General features: G+C 50.8%; 1 protein-coding gene across 2 annotated transcripts in view; it reads right to left on the bottom strand.

The window, feature by feature from the left end:
* The window catches only part of KDM4B (lysine demethylase 4B), a 72,101-nt gene that overhangs the window by 47,100 nt on the left and 9,537 nt on the right, over positions 1 to 15,464 (bottom strand). For both annotated transcript variants that reach the window (XM_063403593.1, XM_063403594.1), the window contains exons 3-5: positions 13,955 to 14,130; positions 12,914 to 13,028; positions 11,468 to 11,661 (exon numbers count right to left, since the gene is read on the bottom strand). In XM_063403593.1, coding sequence (XP_063259663.1) covers positions 11,468 to 11,661; positions 12,914 to 13,028; positions 13,955 to 14,130 — 485 coding nt within the window. The remainder of the gene's footprint in view (positions 1 to 11,467; positions 11,662 to 12,913; positions 13,029 to 13,954; positions 14,131 to 15,464) is intronic.

Below are 15,464 nucleotides of genomic sequence, written 5' to 3'. Positions count from 1 at the left end.
GGCACCTGTGCCAGGGCCTGCCCACCCTCCCAGGCAGGAATTCCTTCCCAGCATGAGTTTAACTGGACAGCCTCCACTCCATCCTTACTACAAAAGAGAGGTCTGTCCTATCTGCCATCACAGGATATCATTAATAGAGTAATTTTCTTGGTGTTTTGTTTATTCCCCTGGAATGGGGCTTGATGGATGTGGATAATTATCAGACTATAAAAGCCAGCAAATGTGCTATTTTCTATCGCTCTAAATCATCAAACAAATAAAGTGTGAAACAGCATTTCTGAATACAATTTTCCCCTCTAATGGCTTAGAATTATTATCAGGAACAATGAGAATAAATAAGCAAATGTCTCGTGGATTAAGAATTAAACAAGTGTGTCAGTAAAAAGGAGCAGAGGCCATCCTGAGGTGCAGGGACCCCTCTGGAGGCCACCAAGGACTGGTGTCACAGGGACCCCCCTGGGCACCTTCCAGCTGCTCCTCAGGGACCCCCAGTCCAGGCTCTCCCCTCCCTGCTGCTGCCTCAAAGGCGTCAGCTCAGTTTGGGCTTCCAGTGGCCAAAAACCCAAACCTCATCCATAGCACAGGCCTGCCCAGAGCAGTTTTCTCCCTGTTTAGGAGGGATTTTTCTCACCTGAAGCCATCCCTACCTCTGGCAGAGGACCAGACCTCCTGTCCCTCCATCCCACATCCCCCAAGGCTTCCAAGACCTTTTCCTGCTCCAGCTGTCCTCGCAGAGCTCCTGCCAGTTACACCTTGTTCCACACCTCAGCTACTCCCTCTTGCACCAACACGGAGCAATTAAGCCGTGATTAGTCCACCACATCCCACCCCCTGGGCTCCTGGGCAGCAGGAGGCTTTGGAAATGTCACTTCAGTTCCTGGGAGAAGGTAGGAAACTCAATTTCACAGAGTCTGCACAAGGGCTGCCCAAGCAGGCCCCACACAGTTTAACACACCATAATTATGGAATAAGGAACAGAAACAGAGCGGGAGCAGCACATTTAAAATGCCCAGGCCAGCGTGTCAAGCTGGGGTGAGTTATCTGTCTTCAAAGCAGATTTAATTGTGCCAAGAACAGTGACCCTTTAAGATTCAAATGCCAACCTGCTCTCAGCCATGACAAGCAGAATGAAAAGCTGCTATTTCAGCCTCTGCAAGGCAAAGGGTGCCCATAAACCCAGAATCTGAACCCCGACCTTCAGCATCTTTAGCCCCCACGACGGCAGCAGAGCCTGCAAAGAAAACCCCTTGGTCCATCAGGAATATTTATCACCCCACAGGACCATTAAGAACCAGCATTAGCACAGGGCGGGCCCTCCCTGCAAAGCTCAGATCCTGCTCCTGAGGCCTCGTTTTTCTACAAGGTAAAACATTAAACAAGATCTCCTGACTGTGCCAAAGCAAAGCTCAGGGTACAAGTGGGGTTTCCACGCTAGAACCTCCCAGAATATCCTGAGCTGGAAGGGACCACGGGGATCAGAGCCCAGCTCCTGCTGTCCAACACTATTTTTAAGCTGTTTTACCTGTATGAGAAAAGAAGAAAAGGCATTTCAAAATGAAGAACTGATTGTTCCTCTGTTGGTGGCACTGTCACCTCCCTTGCAGGGTCACCTCTCCTTTCCTCACCTTTACCCTCCTCCATCATTAACCTCCCTTCATCTCTCTCTCCCAACAATTCGTTAAACCACTGAAATCAACTCCCTTTCCTCTTCTCATCAAATCTGAGGCTGGCCCACACTGAATGGGCTGGAAATCTCCATTTCCCTTCCCTGGTTAGGAAAGGGGAACCTCTCCTCTCCCCTTGCTGTGGCAGGAATGCAGACTCTGCCTGGAGATAAAATCACACAGGATCAGAGAGCTCCCTGCTCCTAGGACAGAACCTTGATCGAGTGCCTGCAGTTTTATCTTGAATGGATCATTTCACAGGACAATGGATGGTGGAATTCAGTATCTTTAACCAGCAGTGTCAATGATTTCAAATAATGACATTTTTATTGAAATACACCCAAGAGTGAGAGATAAACACAGAGGCTGGGGAGTATCAACTCCAAAAGCCATAATTAGCAGTAAATAGGTAATGACACCACCAAATCACAATCCCAAAACACACCAAACCCACCTGCCTGCCACGGCTGCTCAGTGCAACCCTTGGAGAACCAGCACAGAGAGAAACTCAGGGCAAACCTGCCCAGGAGGGGCTGGGCACCACCAGACACAGGCAGCACCCACCCACAGGGCCCCTTCCCTGCACAGAATTCCTTCTCCACACACAGAACTTCCTCATTATCCACAGCAGGGAGAAATGGCAGCGACTCTGCTGCCACTGGAACAGCACGATGGAAACTTCCTCCCTCCCCAGAGAAACTGAAGCTGTGACTGCAAACTCTCTTTGTTTTCCAGTGGGGATGGGCAGAGTATCCCAGGTTACTCTGAAGCTGGGATCAAATCCCTGGGGATTGAGTATTGGAAGATTAGAGTCAAGCCTAACTTGTGCCAATCATGTACTTCTAAAGGACTCTTCAACCCTCCGAGTTGCCTTGAGCTAGAAACAGGATTAAAGAACCATTAGTTTCAAGAAGTGACATTAGACAGGAGCTTTTTAAAGTTCTGATTTTAAAGCAATATGAATTTTCAAGAGGTACAACTGAGCTCTGAGATTAGCACAATGGGCTACATCCACAGCGATTCACTAACCCCCAGCTCAACAAATCCAAAGAGGAGATTTTTCCAGAACTCCAAATGCAGTTTTTAAATCCATTTTTTAAAAGCAGAGAATTTAATGTGAACAACCATCTGCTCTTGGAAGGACTCTCAGTGCCCCAGTCCAGTCAGCTCCCCAGCACAAGTGCCAGGCACAAAGCACAAAATTGCAGAGCACATTGGAGCATCTCTCCCTGCACGTGTGAAAATAACCCCAGCCTGCCCCTGCCTGCCGTGAGTGAGCAGCAGGAAGGAGCCATTTCACCACCAAAAGGTGTTTGGGGAAAAACATTATGAAGTCATTTACTCATTCAGTTTAGCCAAGAAGATAATTAGTACACAATTCAACAGAGATGAATGACTGCAAGATTCACCCCCTTGCCATTCCCCGTTATTTGTTTGGAAGAACCTGTTCACATCAGATTCATTTCCCTAAACTGGCAATCAGATTATTAATTACTGGTTGTTTTTGTAGTGCATATCATACAAATAGAAAGAAAAGCAAAGATTATGCTTCAAAGAGCTCATATTCTAAAATAATAGCTCATTTCAGCTCCAGAAAAGAAGAAAAAAGGTAACCAGGGGAGATCAGAGCTCTCTGTGCCTTGTACTGAGTGACCTGTGTGAGCTGCCTCCCTCACCGGGCACAGCAACAGCACTCCTGACAAAACACGGCTAATTGCCTGCAGCAGAACAAAAGAAATGTGCTCACCAGTAATGAAAGATATTCTTAGATTAGGAAACCCCTTGTGCTAGAGGTGCAATGCCTCTGCACACACACTCTTTTCTGAGGAGAAAAACCAGCATTCCAAAGGTTTAATGCTGCTCATCCATCAAACTGCGCCGTTCCCAACTACACCTGCCTTGAAGTGAGAGCTGTGCTCTTGTCAGCATCAAAGCCACAAGTGTTGTAGCTGAGATTTGATAAAGATCACTGACACAGTTTGTAAAGTTTCCTTTATTTCTTCTGTTTGATCCCCTTTGCGTGGCTGATTGGGCAGCTGGAAATGAAGGGGATGCAAAGCCAGCACTTTATTCCTTGGGGCATTAAGGGGTTAACGAGTCACAGCTCTCAGACAGCTCCGAGTGCCATTTAAGTGCTGTCATTACTACGGGCTCCTCTTATTTTAAACCTCCCTTGTGCTGCACTTGGCATCGCCCCTCCACAATTTTCTCTGCTGAGTAAAGAAAAAAAAAATCCCCGCTGATTTCTGCCAATGTGTTACCAGAATGTGAATAAAGACAAAGCTCTGCAGCACCACTCCTGGTTCCTCCCAGCCTTCCCAAGCCCTGCACCAGCTCCGTGCCAGGCTGGAATCCAGCAGCTCTTGTCCCAGGGCTGGGTCAGATCAGGCTGAAGGAGGTGGAAGCACATCCTCCCCCCCAGCCTCGCTGCTCTGCTCACAGGCCTCTCTTATTAAAGCGATCTGTGATCCTGTCAGACTTGCACAGGTCTTCATTTCAAACTGAGCTCTCAGCAGACGCTCTGGGAAGGCAGGAATGGGTTGGAGCAGGAGCCAAAGCCCAGCTGGGGCTCCAGGGCTGGCAGCAATTGCTGGGCACCCACAGCAGGGAGTGGCAGGAGCCACCCCGGGGTGCTGCAGGGGAGGTGGGTGAGCCCAGACCTGCTGAAAACACTCTGGAGAGAGGAACCACCGGTGGGAAGGGGCTCCTCTGTGCTGGGCCAGGTACAGCAGCTCACAGACCCACCTCAGCCTCTAAGATTTCTGATTTCAACCAACAGAACAGGCTCAATGAAAATGGACATAAAATGCACAGATGAAAACTGAAATGGCAGCACAAAAATAATTCCATGCCTTTTGCAGTGGGTCTGGGTGAGATAAAAACCAAAGAGGGCTCTGGAGAGGAAGCACAACACAGCAGAGAGCTGAGTGAAAGAGGTGCTGAGGCTGAGATAACCCATCTGCCCCTCCTCAGCTGATTCCACCAGTCCAGAGTCTGGCTTGACCTTCGTGGCATTTCCTCAGTTAGATGAGGGTGAATGAAGAAAGGCAATACTTGAGTCCTAACTCCCCTAATCCTGTGCCTCCTCTGCAGCACAAAAATGACCTTTCAATAATCTGTCTACACAGCCTAATGAAAGACCACAAAAACCTGAGTCTATTAAAAAGAGAAATCTCCACTATTCCGACTGCACCACCTGATTGGGAAGATAATCCAAGCCAGAGCTCACTCGGGTCATGGACGAGGGGGTGACCCCTGGGTTCTGAAAGCAAACCAGCAGTGAGCACTGTCCCCCCTCATCCCCCTACACCACCGCAGGAAGGGCTGGGAGCTGGGCAGGGCCTTGCACTGATTAACTAATGACTGCAGAGCTGTGCTAATGACTCACTGCTCTCAGTTATCTGGGAGTTACAGGGGGACAACTCTGCATCCCAGCACATCCCTCCTTCCAGGCAGCTCCCAGCAAACCCTCGTGCACACGGACCCACAGTGCAGAAACCCATTCCAAAGCAGATTTCACCTTCATTTTAGAAGAGTCAGGAGAGTGAAAAGCTGTTCTGCCTGGCCATACTTTATCTCACTTTCCTTTTATCCCTTTTAATGAATATCCCTGTTCCTTTCTCTCTCCCTTTTATCAACAGAAAAGGGTCTTGCTCTGCCAAAGCTGCCTGAGAGCAAATGGTGTTGCAGTTAATCTATAAATCAACCATCACCATAAATTCTGCTCTTTCTCCATCCAAAACTGCAGAGCTGTAAAACAGATTACATGGGACAGCAGAGGCAGGAAGGAAATCTGGGAGCTGTGAGGAGCTGCCATCACGGCCAAATGGCCTTCCCTGCTTCTCCTTTCTCCCCACTCCACAAAAAAATCCTCCAAACCTCTGCAGGAACACTTCCAGGAGCAAGGACACCTCACTCACACACTTCCCATGGAAGATGATGCAGACCTTGGGGATTGAGGGAGGAAAGGCTGCAGAATCTTCTCCCCAACACCAAGAAACAGGAAAAGCAAAACTCAGAAAAATAAAAATTCTCAGTGTGGAGCATGAGCTCCCTCAAGGGCAAATCTCAGCAGTGACTGCAGCTAATGCAGAATGAGGAATCTCCAGGGTGCTGAGACCCCCGTGCCCAACCCTGCAGTGACACCTGAGCCCCGCAGGGCTGCAGTGACACCTGAGCCCCGCAGGGCTGCAGTGACATCTGACATCTGCAGTGACACCTGAGCCCTGCAGGGCTGCAGTGACACCTGAGCCCTGCAGGGCTGCAGTGACACCTGAGCCCTGCAGGGCTGCAGTGACATCTGACATCTGCAGTGACTGCAGTGACACCTGAGCCCTGCAGGGCTGCAGTGACACCTGAGCCCCGCAGGGCTGCAGTGACACCTGAGCCCTGCAGGGCTGCAGTGACACCTGAGCCCTGCAGGGCTGCAGTGACATCTGACATCTGCAGTGACACCTGAGCCCTGCAGGGCTGCAGCAGCCCGGGCAGTGCCCCTGAGGGGGAACAGCAGGAGCAATAAATGGTGAAGGGACAATGCCCTGCCCTGCAGCCACAGTGCTGAACAAACACCGAGGCAGCTGCTGGCACTGGGATTGCACATCTGGGAGGGAGCTAAAGCAGGGGAGAGCAGAACATCACCGGGGGAGGCAGCGAGGGGCAGCGCCCTGCAGGAAAATGAGCAGGGAAGAGGCAGAGTTAAGCTCCAGGACTGCATTGGGTCATTTCCCTCCTCCAAGGCAGTTTTCCAGGGATTAACATTTCCTATCCTGGGGGAGGACAGGACAAGAGTTCAGCAAGGAAAGCTGCAGTTCCTGCAGACAAGAGTGAGAAATAAACCCAGGGAGCTCCTCAGCTGCTGCCCCAGGAGGGGCTCTTAGCCAAGGACAGAGAGGCTCCTCTGAGAACCCCTCCCAGGGGAACCCCCAGTCCTGGCCTGGATCTCCCCCTCAGGGAGAGGTTCCCTGCTGGCAGCAGCACCACAAACGCACTGAACTGAGGTGCTACAAGAAAGCCACGGAATCCCTGACTGGCCTGGGTTGAAGGGACCTTAAATCCCAGCCAGTGCCACCCCTGCCACGGGCAGGGACATCTCCACTGTCCCAGCCTGCCCTGGACACTTGCAGGGATCCAGGGACAGCCACAAGGAGGATTTGCCCTCCTTGCCTGGACTTGCCCCACCCAGGGAGCCTCGCTGGGCACCTGGAGGGAAGAAAGCAGAAATTCTAAAATACTTTAACCAACAAAGGTTTGGGGTAACTCCACAGACTCTCAGGTTTGCAGTCCTCAGACTTCCACAGGACAGAATTCCAGAAGTGTTTCTGGAATGTAATTGTATCTGTGACCAGTGCTTCCAACTAATCATATTATTTTAAAGTTCCTTTGGTAATTTGTCCTTAATTCCACATAAACTGCTGTTCTGGCATAAAGTGTACTTTGTGATATCAAAGTCAAACAGATTAGGCATGATCCACTTCCAGCAAGGGAGTGTTTTGGAGAGGAGATGATATAACTTAAAAGCTAAAGCTGGCTCCCTGTTTTAATTAAAGGGGATTAAACATCCATCATGATAAGGGAAAAGGGACATTTTATAAAAATCAATTACCTTCCTCAGTGTCAGTCTGGTTTAACACCTGCGGTTTCTGAGAGGAGTGCAACATCCCAGCAGCACCCAGAGAAGGTAAATTAAACACTGTACAGCAAGATGGGTCACAAAGTATCCCACAAAAATAACTTTCTTACCCAATCAGGTGGTACACTGTTGATAAAAAAAAGATGTTACACTCCAGAAGTGTATCACAAATTCACAATACTGAGGTTCAAAGTTTCCTGCAGCACTTCCCCACGCCAGGAAGCCTCCAGGTAGGGAGTGCACATCTTTATGGAGATAAAAGGAAGTGCTGGTGGAGCACCTCAGCATCTAAAAATATTCTTTTGGAATTTCAAAGGCTGAGCCACATCCACTCCTCAATAAAATGCCATAATAACCATGAAGAATGAGGCCTGGCACTCAGCTTTGTTGCTTCTGTCATTATAAAATCAGTTTCTGCTTGCACCGTTTGACAATATGCTCAATTTTAGATCTCACACAGGAGTGTATGAGGTAATTATACATAATATGTATAATTGATACAGCAAAAATTCCTACCACGAGGGGTTTAATATGGGGCTGCAGAATTAAATACATTTCAGTTTTTACTGAAGTTTGAGACTATGAAAAGGTGGCAATTAAATTCCTAACGTGAGAGGGACATTTTCCTGTAATTTGAGCAAAAAGCCAGTGAAGGGCTGGCTCTGGCAGCTCCTGCCTGAGGGGCTTCACACCAGTTCCCCCAGTGCTCCCAGCTCAGGCTGTGCCCACCCTGCCCTGCCTGCTGCCCAAGCTGCAGCTGGAAATCCTGCAGGGATTCCAGAGCAGGGCAGGGGCAGGAGCAGCACATCCAGAGGGAAAATCCCCCGGAATGGGCTGAGCACAGACAGCCCTGCTCCCCCTGCCACTGCTACACAACTCAATAAATAAATGCACTGCAATCCACGGGCACAGAGAAATCACTGAATGAGGCTGCAAACAGGAAAATGGCTGCTCTCCATTAGCCCCTTGTTCTCCTCATCACTGCGTGACCTCGCACTGCTCCTCGTGGGGCTGAAGGAGCTCTGGAGCTGCACCCCAGGGCCCCAGGGGAGGCAGGGCCAGGGCAGGAGGAGCAGGGGGGTGGCAGCAGCACCTGCAGCCACAGACCCCCCTCAGCTGGGGCTGGGAACGCCAGGCTCCATCAGCCTGGACACAGGAGCCTCACGGGGATTTTACCTGCCCCCAAACACCTGCTTGGCAGGGGAAAACCACTGCAAAGACAGAAATGAGAGACTTGAAATAGTCAGTAATGATCCCCCTGACCCAGGAGAACAACTCCTATGGGCACCCAGAGCTCCCTGAGAAGGAATTTCAGCTCTCCCACAGCAGGGGGAACTGCAGGAGCTGGGCCTGGACAGGCTGGGGAAGGGAAGGCTGAGAGAGGATCCCACCAATCCCTACAAATACCTCATCAATCCCTACAAATACCTCATCAATCCCAACAAATACCTCATCAATCCCTACAAATACCTCATCAATCCCTACAAATACCTCATCAATCCCTACAAACATCCCCAGGGGTGTCAGAGGATGGTGCCCCACCCCAACCTGAGGAAGAATTCCTTTCCCTCTGGGACAGCTGCCCATGGAGCCTCCCTCTCTGGAGACATCCCAAACCCACCTGGACACGTTCCTGTGTCCCTGCTCCAGGTGACCCCACCTCGGCAGGGCTTGGACTGGGGAGTCTCCAGAGTTCCCTTCCAACCCAAACAATTCTGGGATTCTGTGAAATAAATACAGATTTTTCCTAAAACCCACTCAAATGAGGTTTGTGAGGGAAGCAGCTCCTCTCTGCCCTTCCCTTCCCACAGCCTGGAGAGAAGCACCCCAAGATAATTTATGGGAGACATGAACAAAGAGTTACAGTTTTTAACAGGCAGTTTTGAAGCAGATACTACCAATATACAGAGTCCTTGGTTCCAGTGAATAAATATCTCTGACAGCCAAACAATAACTCTGCCTCTTATTTTAGAGCTCAACCCCAAACTGGTAGACTTTGTAACTCTCCACACTCCTGCTATTCCCTGAGGTGCTTCCAAGATGATCACTGTCAGAGTCCCAGAGTCTATAAAAAGGATGAAGGAAGCTGGGAAATTTCCACAGAGGTGGTGCCAGCAAAACACAACGAGCATTTCAGCCCTCCCCGAGCACCGCCAGGCTGCAGCACTGGAATTCCACCAGTGCAGTCCAAGAGCTCCCCCAGCTGAGCTCTGCGGAGGCTGCAGTCACTCCCAGAGCAGCTCAGGCACCTGGAAAGTTCCAGATCTGCTCCGAGGGGATTCAGATTTGCTCTTAGCAGCCAATGCTTGTTCAGAGAAGAGCCTGAGAAGTCCTTCAGAGGAGCTGTCACAGTGCAGAACAAGGAAGGAGTGACTTGGGAGTGGCAAACTCCTGCCTGATGCTCCAGGGAAGAGCAGGGAGGCCCTGCCAAACCAGCAGTGGCATCCTGTCACAACCCATCCCATCCTGTGCCACATACTGTCACCCACCTGTGAAAACCCCACTGAAAGGGAAAAGCTTCTGCTCCAAACACGGCCTGTCCTCAAAATCCTCATTTTCCCCCAGCTGGGGCAGCTTTGGAGAACTCAGAGTGACTCAGACACAGCCTGGAGAAAGGATGGAGCAACCCCACCCAGAGCTCAGGACAGCTGCCCACACCCCTCCTGCAGCAGCCCCGTCCTGCTGGGGCTGTGCTGGTGTCCCTGAACTCCTGCTGGGACCGTGCTGGTGTCCCTGAGCTCCTGCTGGGACCGTGCTGGTGTCCCTGAACTCCTGCTGGGGCTGTGCTGGTGTCCCTGAGTTCTATGGCAAAGGGGATGAGGAGCTTCCCGTGGACTGTGGCACCACCTGCTGGAGATGGGAATTAAAGGATTCTGGAAGAAAAACTGACAGGATCCAAACTGAATCATGGAATATTCTGAGCTGGAGAGCCACAGGATCATCAGTCCAAGCCCTGGCCCTGCACAGACCCCCCAACAATCCCACCCTGTCCCAGAGCAGTGTCCGAATGCTCCTGGAGCTCTTGGGGCTGTGACCATGCCCTGGTCAGTGCCCCAGCACCCCCTGGGGAAGAACCTTTCCCTGGGATCAGTCACATCCCACAAATACATTTCTGGAGCCCAACCTTGTTTAACAGAGGTACCACAAGAGATTCTGCAAAATCCTCGTGCATCTGCTGTGGACAGCGAGCCCAGGGATCAGCAATGCTGGGAAACAGATTTCATGATGTGTTGGAAGGGTTTTAAAAATTCCCACTGATGTTCCACAGAGCCAGCCCCTCCCTGCACCCCTTTTCCTGGAAAAGAGCACTGGAGCCGTTCATTTACAGCCTCCTGGCCCCTGGGGGCTTTTATGGGCCACAGGCACCAACACCCGGAGCCACCGGGAGCCCCCAGGGAGCCCCAGCCCCGAGGGGGGGAGGATCCCTCTGCCACTGCCAGGGCACGGTGACAGCACAGCCTCCCCCTGACATTTCTGCTCCAGTTTGCACGCAAATGTCAATATTTATTAGTCACATCAAGATCTTCAGCAAAGCTCCCCTGGGTTGCTGAGTCTCTGCACTTATACTTTTAAATTGCTTTCAAAAGAAGCGTATTGGCTCTTGGTGACTTATTCCAGATTTCCTACATTCTTTATTTCATCCTTAACTATCTACTGCTTTTGTGGGAAGTTATTTCCAACCAGTCTATGCATCAAGTGTGTTGAAAAATGCTTTACCATCACGCCAAAAATGACCATGGAAAAGTAACCTTTTCACTGAACTTGTCCCTGGAGCTGTGCACATATTTATGTATTTAAATAATGGAAATGTGAAAGTAACAGATGTTTCCTGCCTAGAGCACAGAGCAAGAACAACAGTGTTTCACTATTACAGAGCCTCTGAAGCATCCACACATTCCCATCCCATTTGCTCTCCTGTGCATTAGTTTGCAAAAATCCCCAAGTGTCGAAATCTGGTTTTAATCGTGATGTCAACAAGTCTCCCTAATCCTGCTGAAAGTCAGGAATTAGGCCTCTGAGCAAGCCAGCATGAAAGAAAGTGAAATTGCTTTTAAATGTAGAGTAGGAGGGAAGAGGAGAGAAAAAATGGGAATTGACAGATTAGGTAAACCTGGTGGAATTTGGTAGAGCTGGGGAAAGGAAATTTTAGTGGTGTCCAGGAGCCCCCACTCACCAGGATTTGGGCTCCCCAAAATGCAAGTAGTTGATGCTGTAGAGATCCATGTCCTCTGTGTGCCAAGCAAAAGTTGTTTTCCACATCCCAAAGTAGAGGTAGGGAGTGTTCACACCCTCGATGATGATGCCGCACTCGTGCTCCACCATGTCCAGCAGGGTGTTCAGGTTGCCAATGTTCCACTCGTCCACGTCCTGGGACAGACAGAAGGATTGTCCTGGGACAGCTCCCCCCAGCACAGGCAGGGGGTTACCTGCACTCACTCAACCCCCTCTGCTGCAGGAAGGTTTATTTACATACATATTTATATACATATTTATATACATATTTATATACATGAAGTGCTGCTCCTCTCTGAGCGCAGGCAGGAGGGAGCTCCAGCACGCTGAGGAGCTCCTGCACTGTGCAATACCCAAAAATTAACTGTATTAACAGTCCCTACTGTTCTGGCAGGGAACACAGCACAAACTCAGGGTAGAACACTCCCTCAGATGTTCCTCCCCGATCAGAAACACCCCAGGGTGGCCAAAGGGGCAGAACTTCCCCCTCAGCTCAGAGCTCCAGGTAAAACAGGAGAGCTGGGGAAGTGTTTGTGCCTGACCACAGCAGGAGAGGATGTGATGCTCCCAGCCAAGCACCACATCCCCTGCACCCCTGGGATGTCTCTGGCTCTGAGCACCTCAGATACCTCTGCTTGCTCCAGTTAATCCCATGTGAAACCACACTGATAATAAAAAGACACTTGTACATTCACACACAATCAGACAACACTCCAAAAAAGGCCATTTCCACTCAAAAGAACACTACAGAGGAAGAGATTTAAATTATCTGCCTAAAAGGAGTAAGAAGAGAGAAACCTTTATCATCTACAGAATTACTTGAAGCAGAGGATGAAATTTCACCATGGAAAAGCTTAAACAATTTGAATTGTAAAATAATTCAGTGTGCAGGTGCATTGTATCCTAATGGAGCTGCCTACAAAGAAAAAATCCAAATGCAAATAATTTAAAATCCAAATGCAAATAATTTATTTATGTTAAGAATCAAAAAATATTTTTGATGAAGCACCATTTCCTTGAAATGCTGCTTTTTTCTGGCTTTCTAAGGAGCTTCAGCAGAAATCTCCATTTTATTCCCTTAATAAAGAAACAAAACCCAAGGTATAGACATTTTTTGCCACATTCTGTATAAGAATTTGTTTAAATCACACTTTTCCTCACTTTTCTACTAAAAAACAGCTTTCCACAGCTTCCACTGACTATTATCCAGAATCTCAGAGGAAGTTTAGTCCCACTTTAGTAATGAGGGGAGAAAAACAAAGGTACTGGGGACTTTTTAGGGTGGCCATGCCAATGAAACTCTGAATTACTGCTCCTTAATGAGAAAAGTGCAATAAGGAAGTCAGTGTCTGTGTCTGAAGTGAATGGAGGAGAGCAGAGCACTTACAGCATCGTACAGGGAGCCGCTGATGTCAGCCCCATAGATGGGAGACACAAAGGTCAGGTTCTTCCAGTACTTGCGCTCCAGGTCCTCGAAGTCCTGGTGCCGAGGGGTGCAGTACCTGCAGGGACACAGGGACGTCAGGAGCAGCAGCCCTGGGGGTGCATTGCTCCTGCAATTCACAGAATTTGCTGCTTTTCTGCCCAAAGCCTCTCGGGGAAGGCTGACTGCCAGGATGTGCAGCACCACATCCCCATCCCACAGAACAGGAGCTGATCCCATCCCACAGGGAGCTGAGGGCAGCTGGAGCTCCCAGGTGCCAGAAAAACTCCAGAGCTGATTATCCTGGAATGGCTTGGGTTGGAAGGGACCTTAAACCCCTGCAGTGCCACTCCTGCCACGGCAGGGACACCTCCCACTGTCCCAGGCTGCTCCAAGCCCTGTCCAGCCTGGCCTTGGGCACTGCCAGGGATCCAGGGGCAGCCACAGCTGCTCTGGGCACCCTGTGCCAGGGCCTGCCCACCCTGCCAGGGAGGAATCTCTTCCCAAAATCCCATCTAAATCCACCCTCCTTCAGCTTAAAGCCAGGACTGCATAAACTCAATACTGATTAAAACCCAGGGTCCTCCAGAACTCTGGAAAACTCCAGAGCCTGGAGCCAGGATGCAACTGCAGCTGGCACAGCCCAGCTGACCGAAGTGCCCTGCAGGGTCCCACCCGTGTCACCAGGACCAGCCCAAGCACTCCAAGGTATTTGGATTTCTACCCCAGCCACGGAACCCCTTTTCCAGAACAGCCAAGAGATCTCTTTTTGCTCCCAAGCCATTCTTTTCAGGAAGACTCAGCCAAACACTGACCTCGAACAATCTTTCTACACCAACTCCCAGAAAAAGATCCAAGACACCCCTAAAACCCACCAAGTTACAAACCCCTCTGAGACTCAAGGAAAAGCAGCTCCCCCTTTAACACGGCTGCTTTTCCCTGCCAGCGGTGCCAGGAAAAGCCCAGAGCCACCCGTGGCAGATGGCAGGGCCCTGCCACACGCACTTCTCGCTGTTGGCCAGGCGCCGGTACTCGCCCACGGTCATGGGCTTCTTCTGGATGTTGTACTGGGTGAAGAGCCCCGACTGCCCGGTCACCACCTGCTGGATGGGCGCCGGGATCACCATGGCATCGATGTCGTCGTACGAGCGCCGCGGCCGCCACTCCTTGGGCGGGATCACCTGCGGGCAGGGATGGATTGGGGGTTACAGAGTCATCCCTGAGGTGCCACAGGGAAAGGAAAACAAAGAACAGGCCAAAGGAGCACCGGGCTGCACCTCTGGGGTCTCAGGGAGCTTCCCCTCCGAGGGGAAAGGAGGTCTGGGGGCAGGTAAAGGACGGGGTGGGGGCAATTTGGCCCAGTTTGGAGGGAGGGGTTTGAATTCTCCATTCCAGGGGAGGCCCTGCCCTCCCTAGCAGACACCTGCCTTTCAAACTGAGACAGGGAGAACAAAAAACAGGGAATTCTAACAGACACTGGAGTTGTTGGTTTGGCTGGGCAGGGTGGGCTCGACTTCCCTTACAGGGTCTGAACTGCAGGAGACACAAAACCGACCTGGAATGCTCAGAATAATCCTCCAAGTGAAGTAATTTCTATACAATACCTGGAAGTTACCAACAAGTTTTATTAAAATGATCTCCCTAGCAGAGTCCTGGAAGGTAATTGCTTGTACACATGAGTGGACAAGGAAACATTCCACGGAGAGCTCTTCATCAATAGCCAGCTCTCTTTAGAGCAGCAATAAACCCACTAATTGACCTATGTTTTAGAAGAAATAAGAATTATTTCATGCCTAACAGCTTTATTTCTCCGCTGTGCTTTATTAAGGCCAGCTAAATACCGCTCCTAACGAGTCCTTGTCAGAACAAATGATCTCATCAGCCTGTGGTGACATGGCCACAGAAATACCCTTTCTAATCGCTTAGTCCTGGAGTTTTCCAAGCAGTTCTGTGTCAGGTACTGGAATTTAGAAGCTTCACATGAGAAGTTCTCATAACCAGAGGCTGCTGGGGCACTGCAGGGAATGGTCCCAGCCCTGCCAGAGCTCCAGGGGCTCTCAGGGATGCACAGCGTGGGACTGCTGTGGTGTCTGTGCAGGCCAGGAGCTGCACTGGATCATCCTGCGGGTCCCTCCAGCTCAGGACCTTCCACAGCTCTACAGAAGCCCTGTAGCTCCTCTCCTTTCCTCTCCCCACAACCAGAGCAGAGACTCCAGGTACAGTTTGCTAAAGCACAACTCCATGAACACAAAGGGCTGCAGGATCTGCGCTCCTGGAAGGAGCTCCAGCCCCAGCACCCCCTCCCCTTGGGCACCCCTTCCACCTTGGGGACCCCCTCACCTTGGGCACCCCCTCCCCTTGGGCACCCCCTCTCCTTGCCCAGCCCCTCTCCTTGCCCAGCCCAGCCCCTCCCTGTGGCCAGCCCGGCCCTCCCCGTGGCCAGCCCGGCCCTCTCCTTGCCCAGCCCGGCCCTCTCCTTGCCCAGCCCGGCCCTCACCTTGCCCAGCCCGGCCCT

This window comes from Prinia subflava, chromosome 8 (genome assembly GCF_021018805.1).
Source record: "Prinia subflava isolate CZ2003 ecotype Zambia chromosome 8, Cam_Psub_1.2, whole genome shotgun sequence".
In the NCBI taxonomy this organism is placed as follows: domain Eukaryota; kingdom Metazoa; phylum Chordata; class Aves; order Passeriformes; family Cisticolidae; genus Prinia; species Prinia subflava.
The sequence above is the reverse complement of the archived record's forward strand: the minus strand, read 5'-3'. Positions and strand labels throughout refer to the sequence as shown.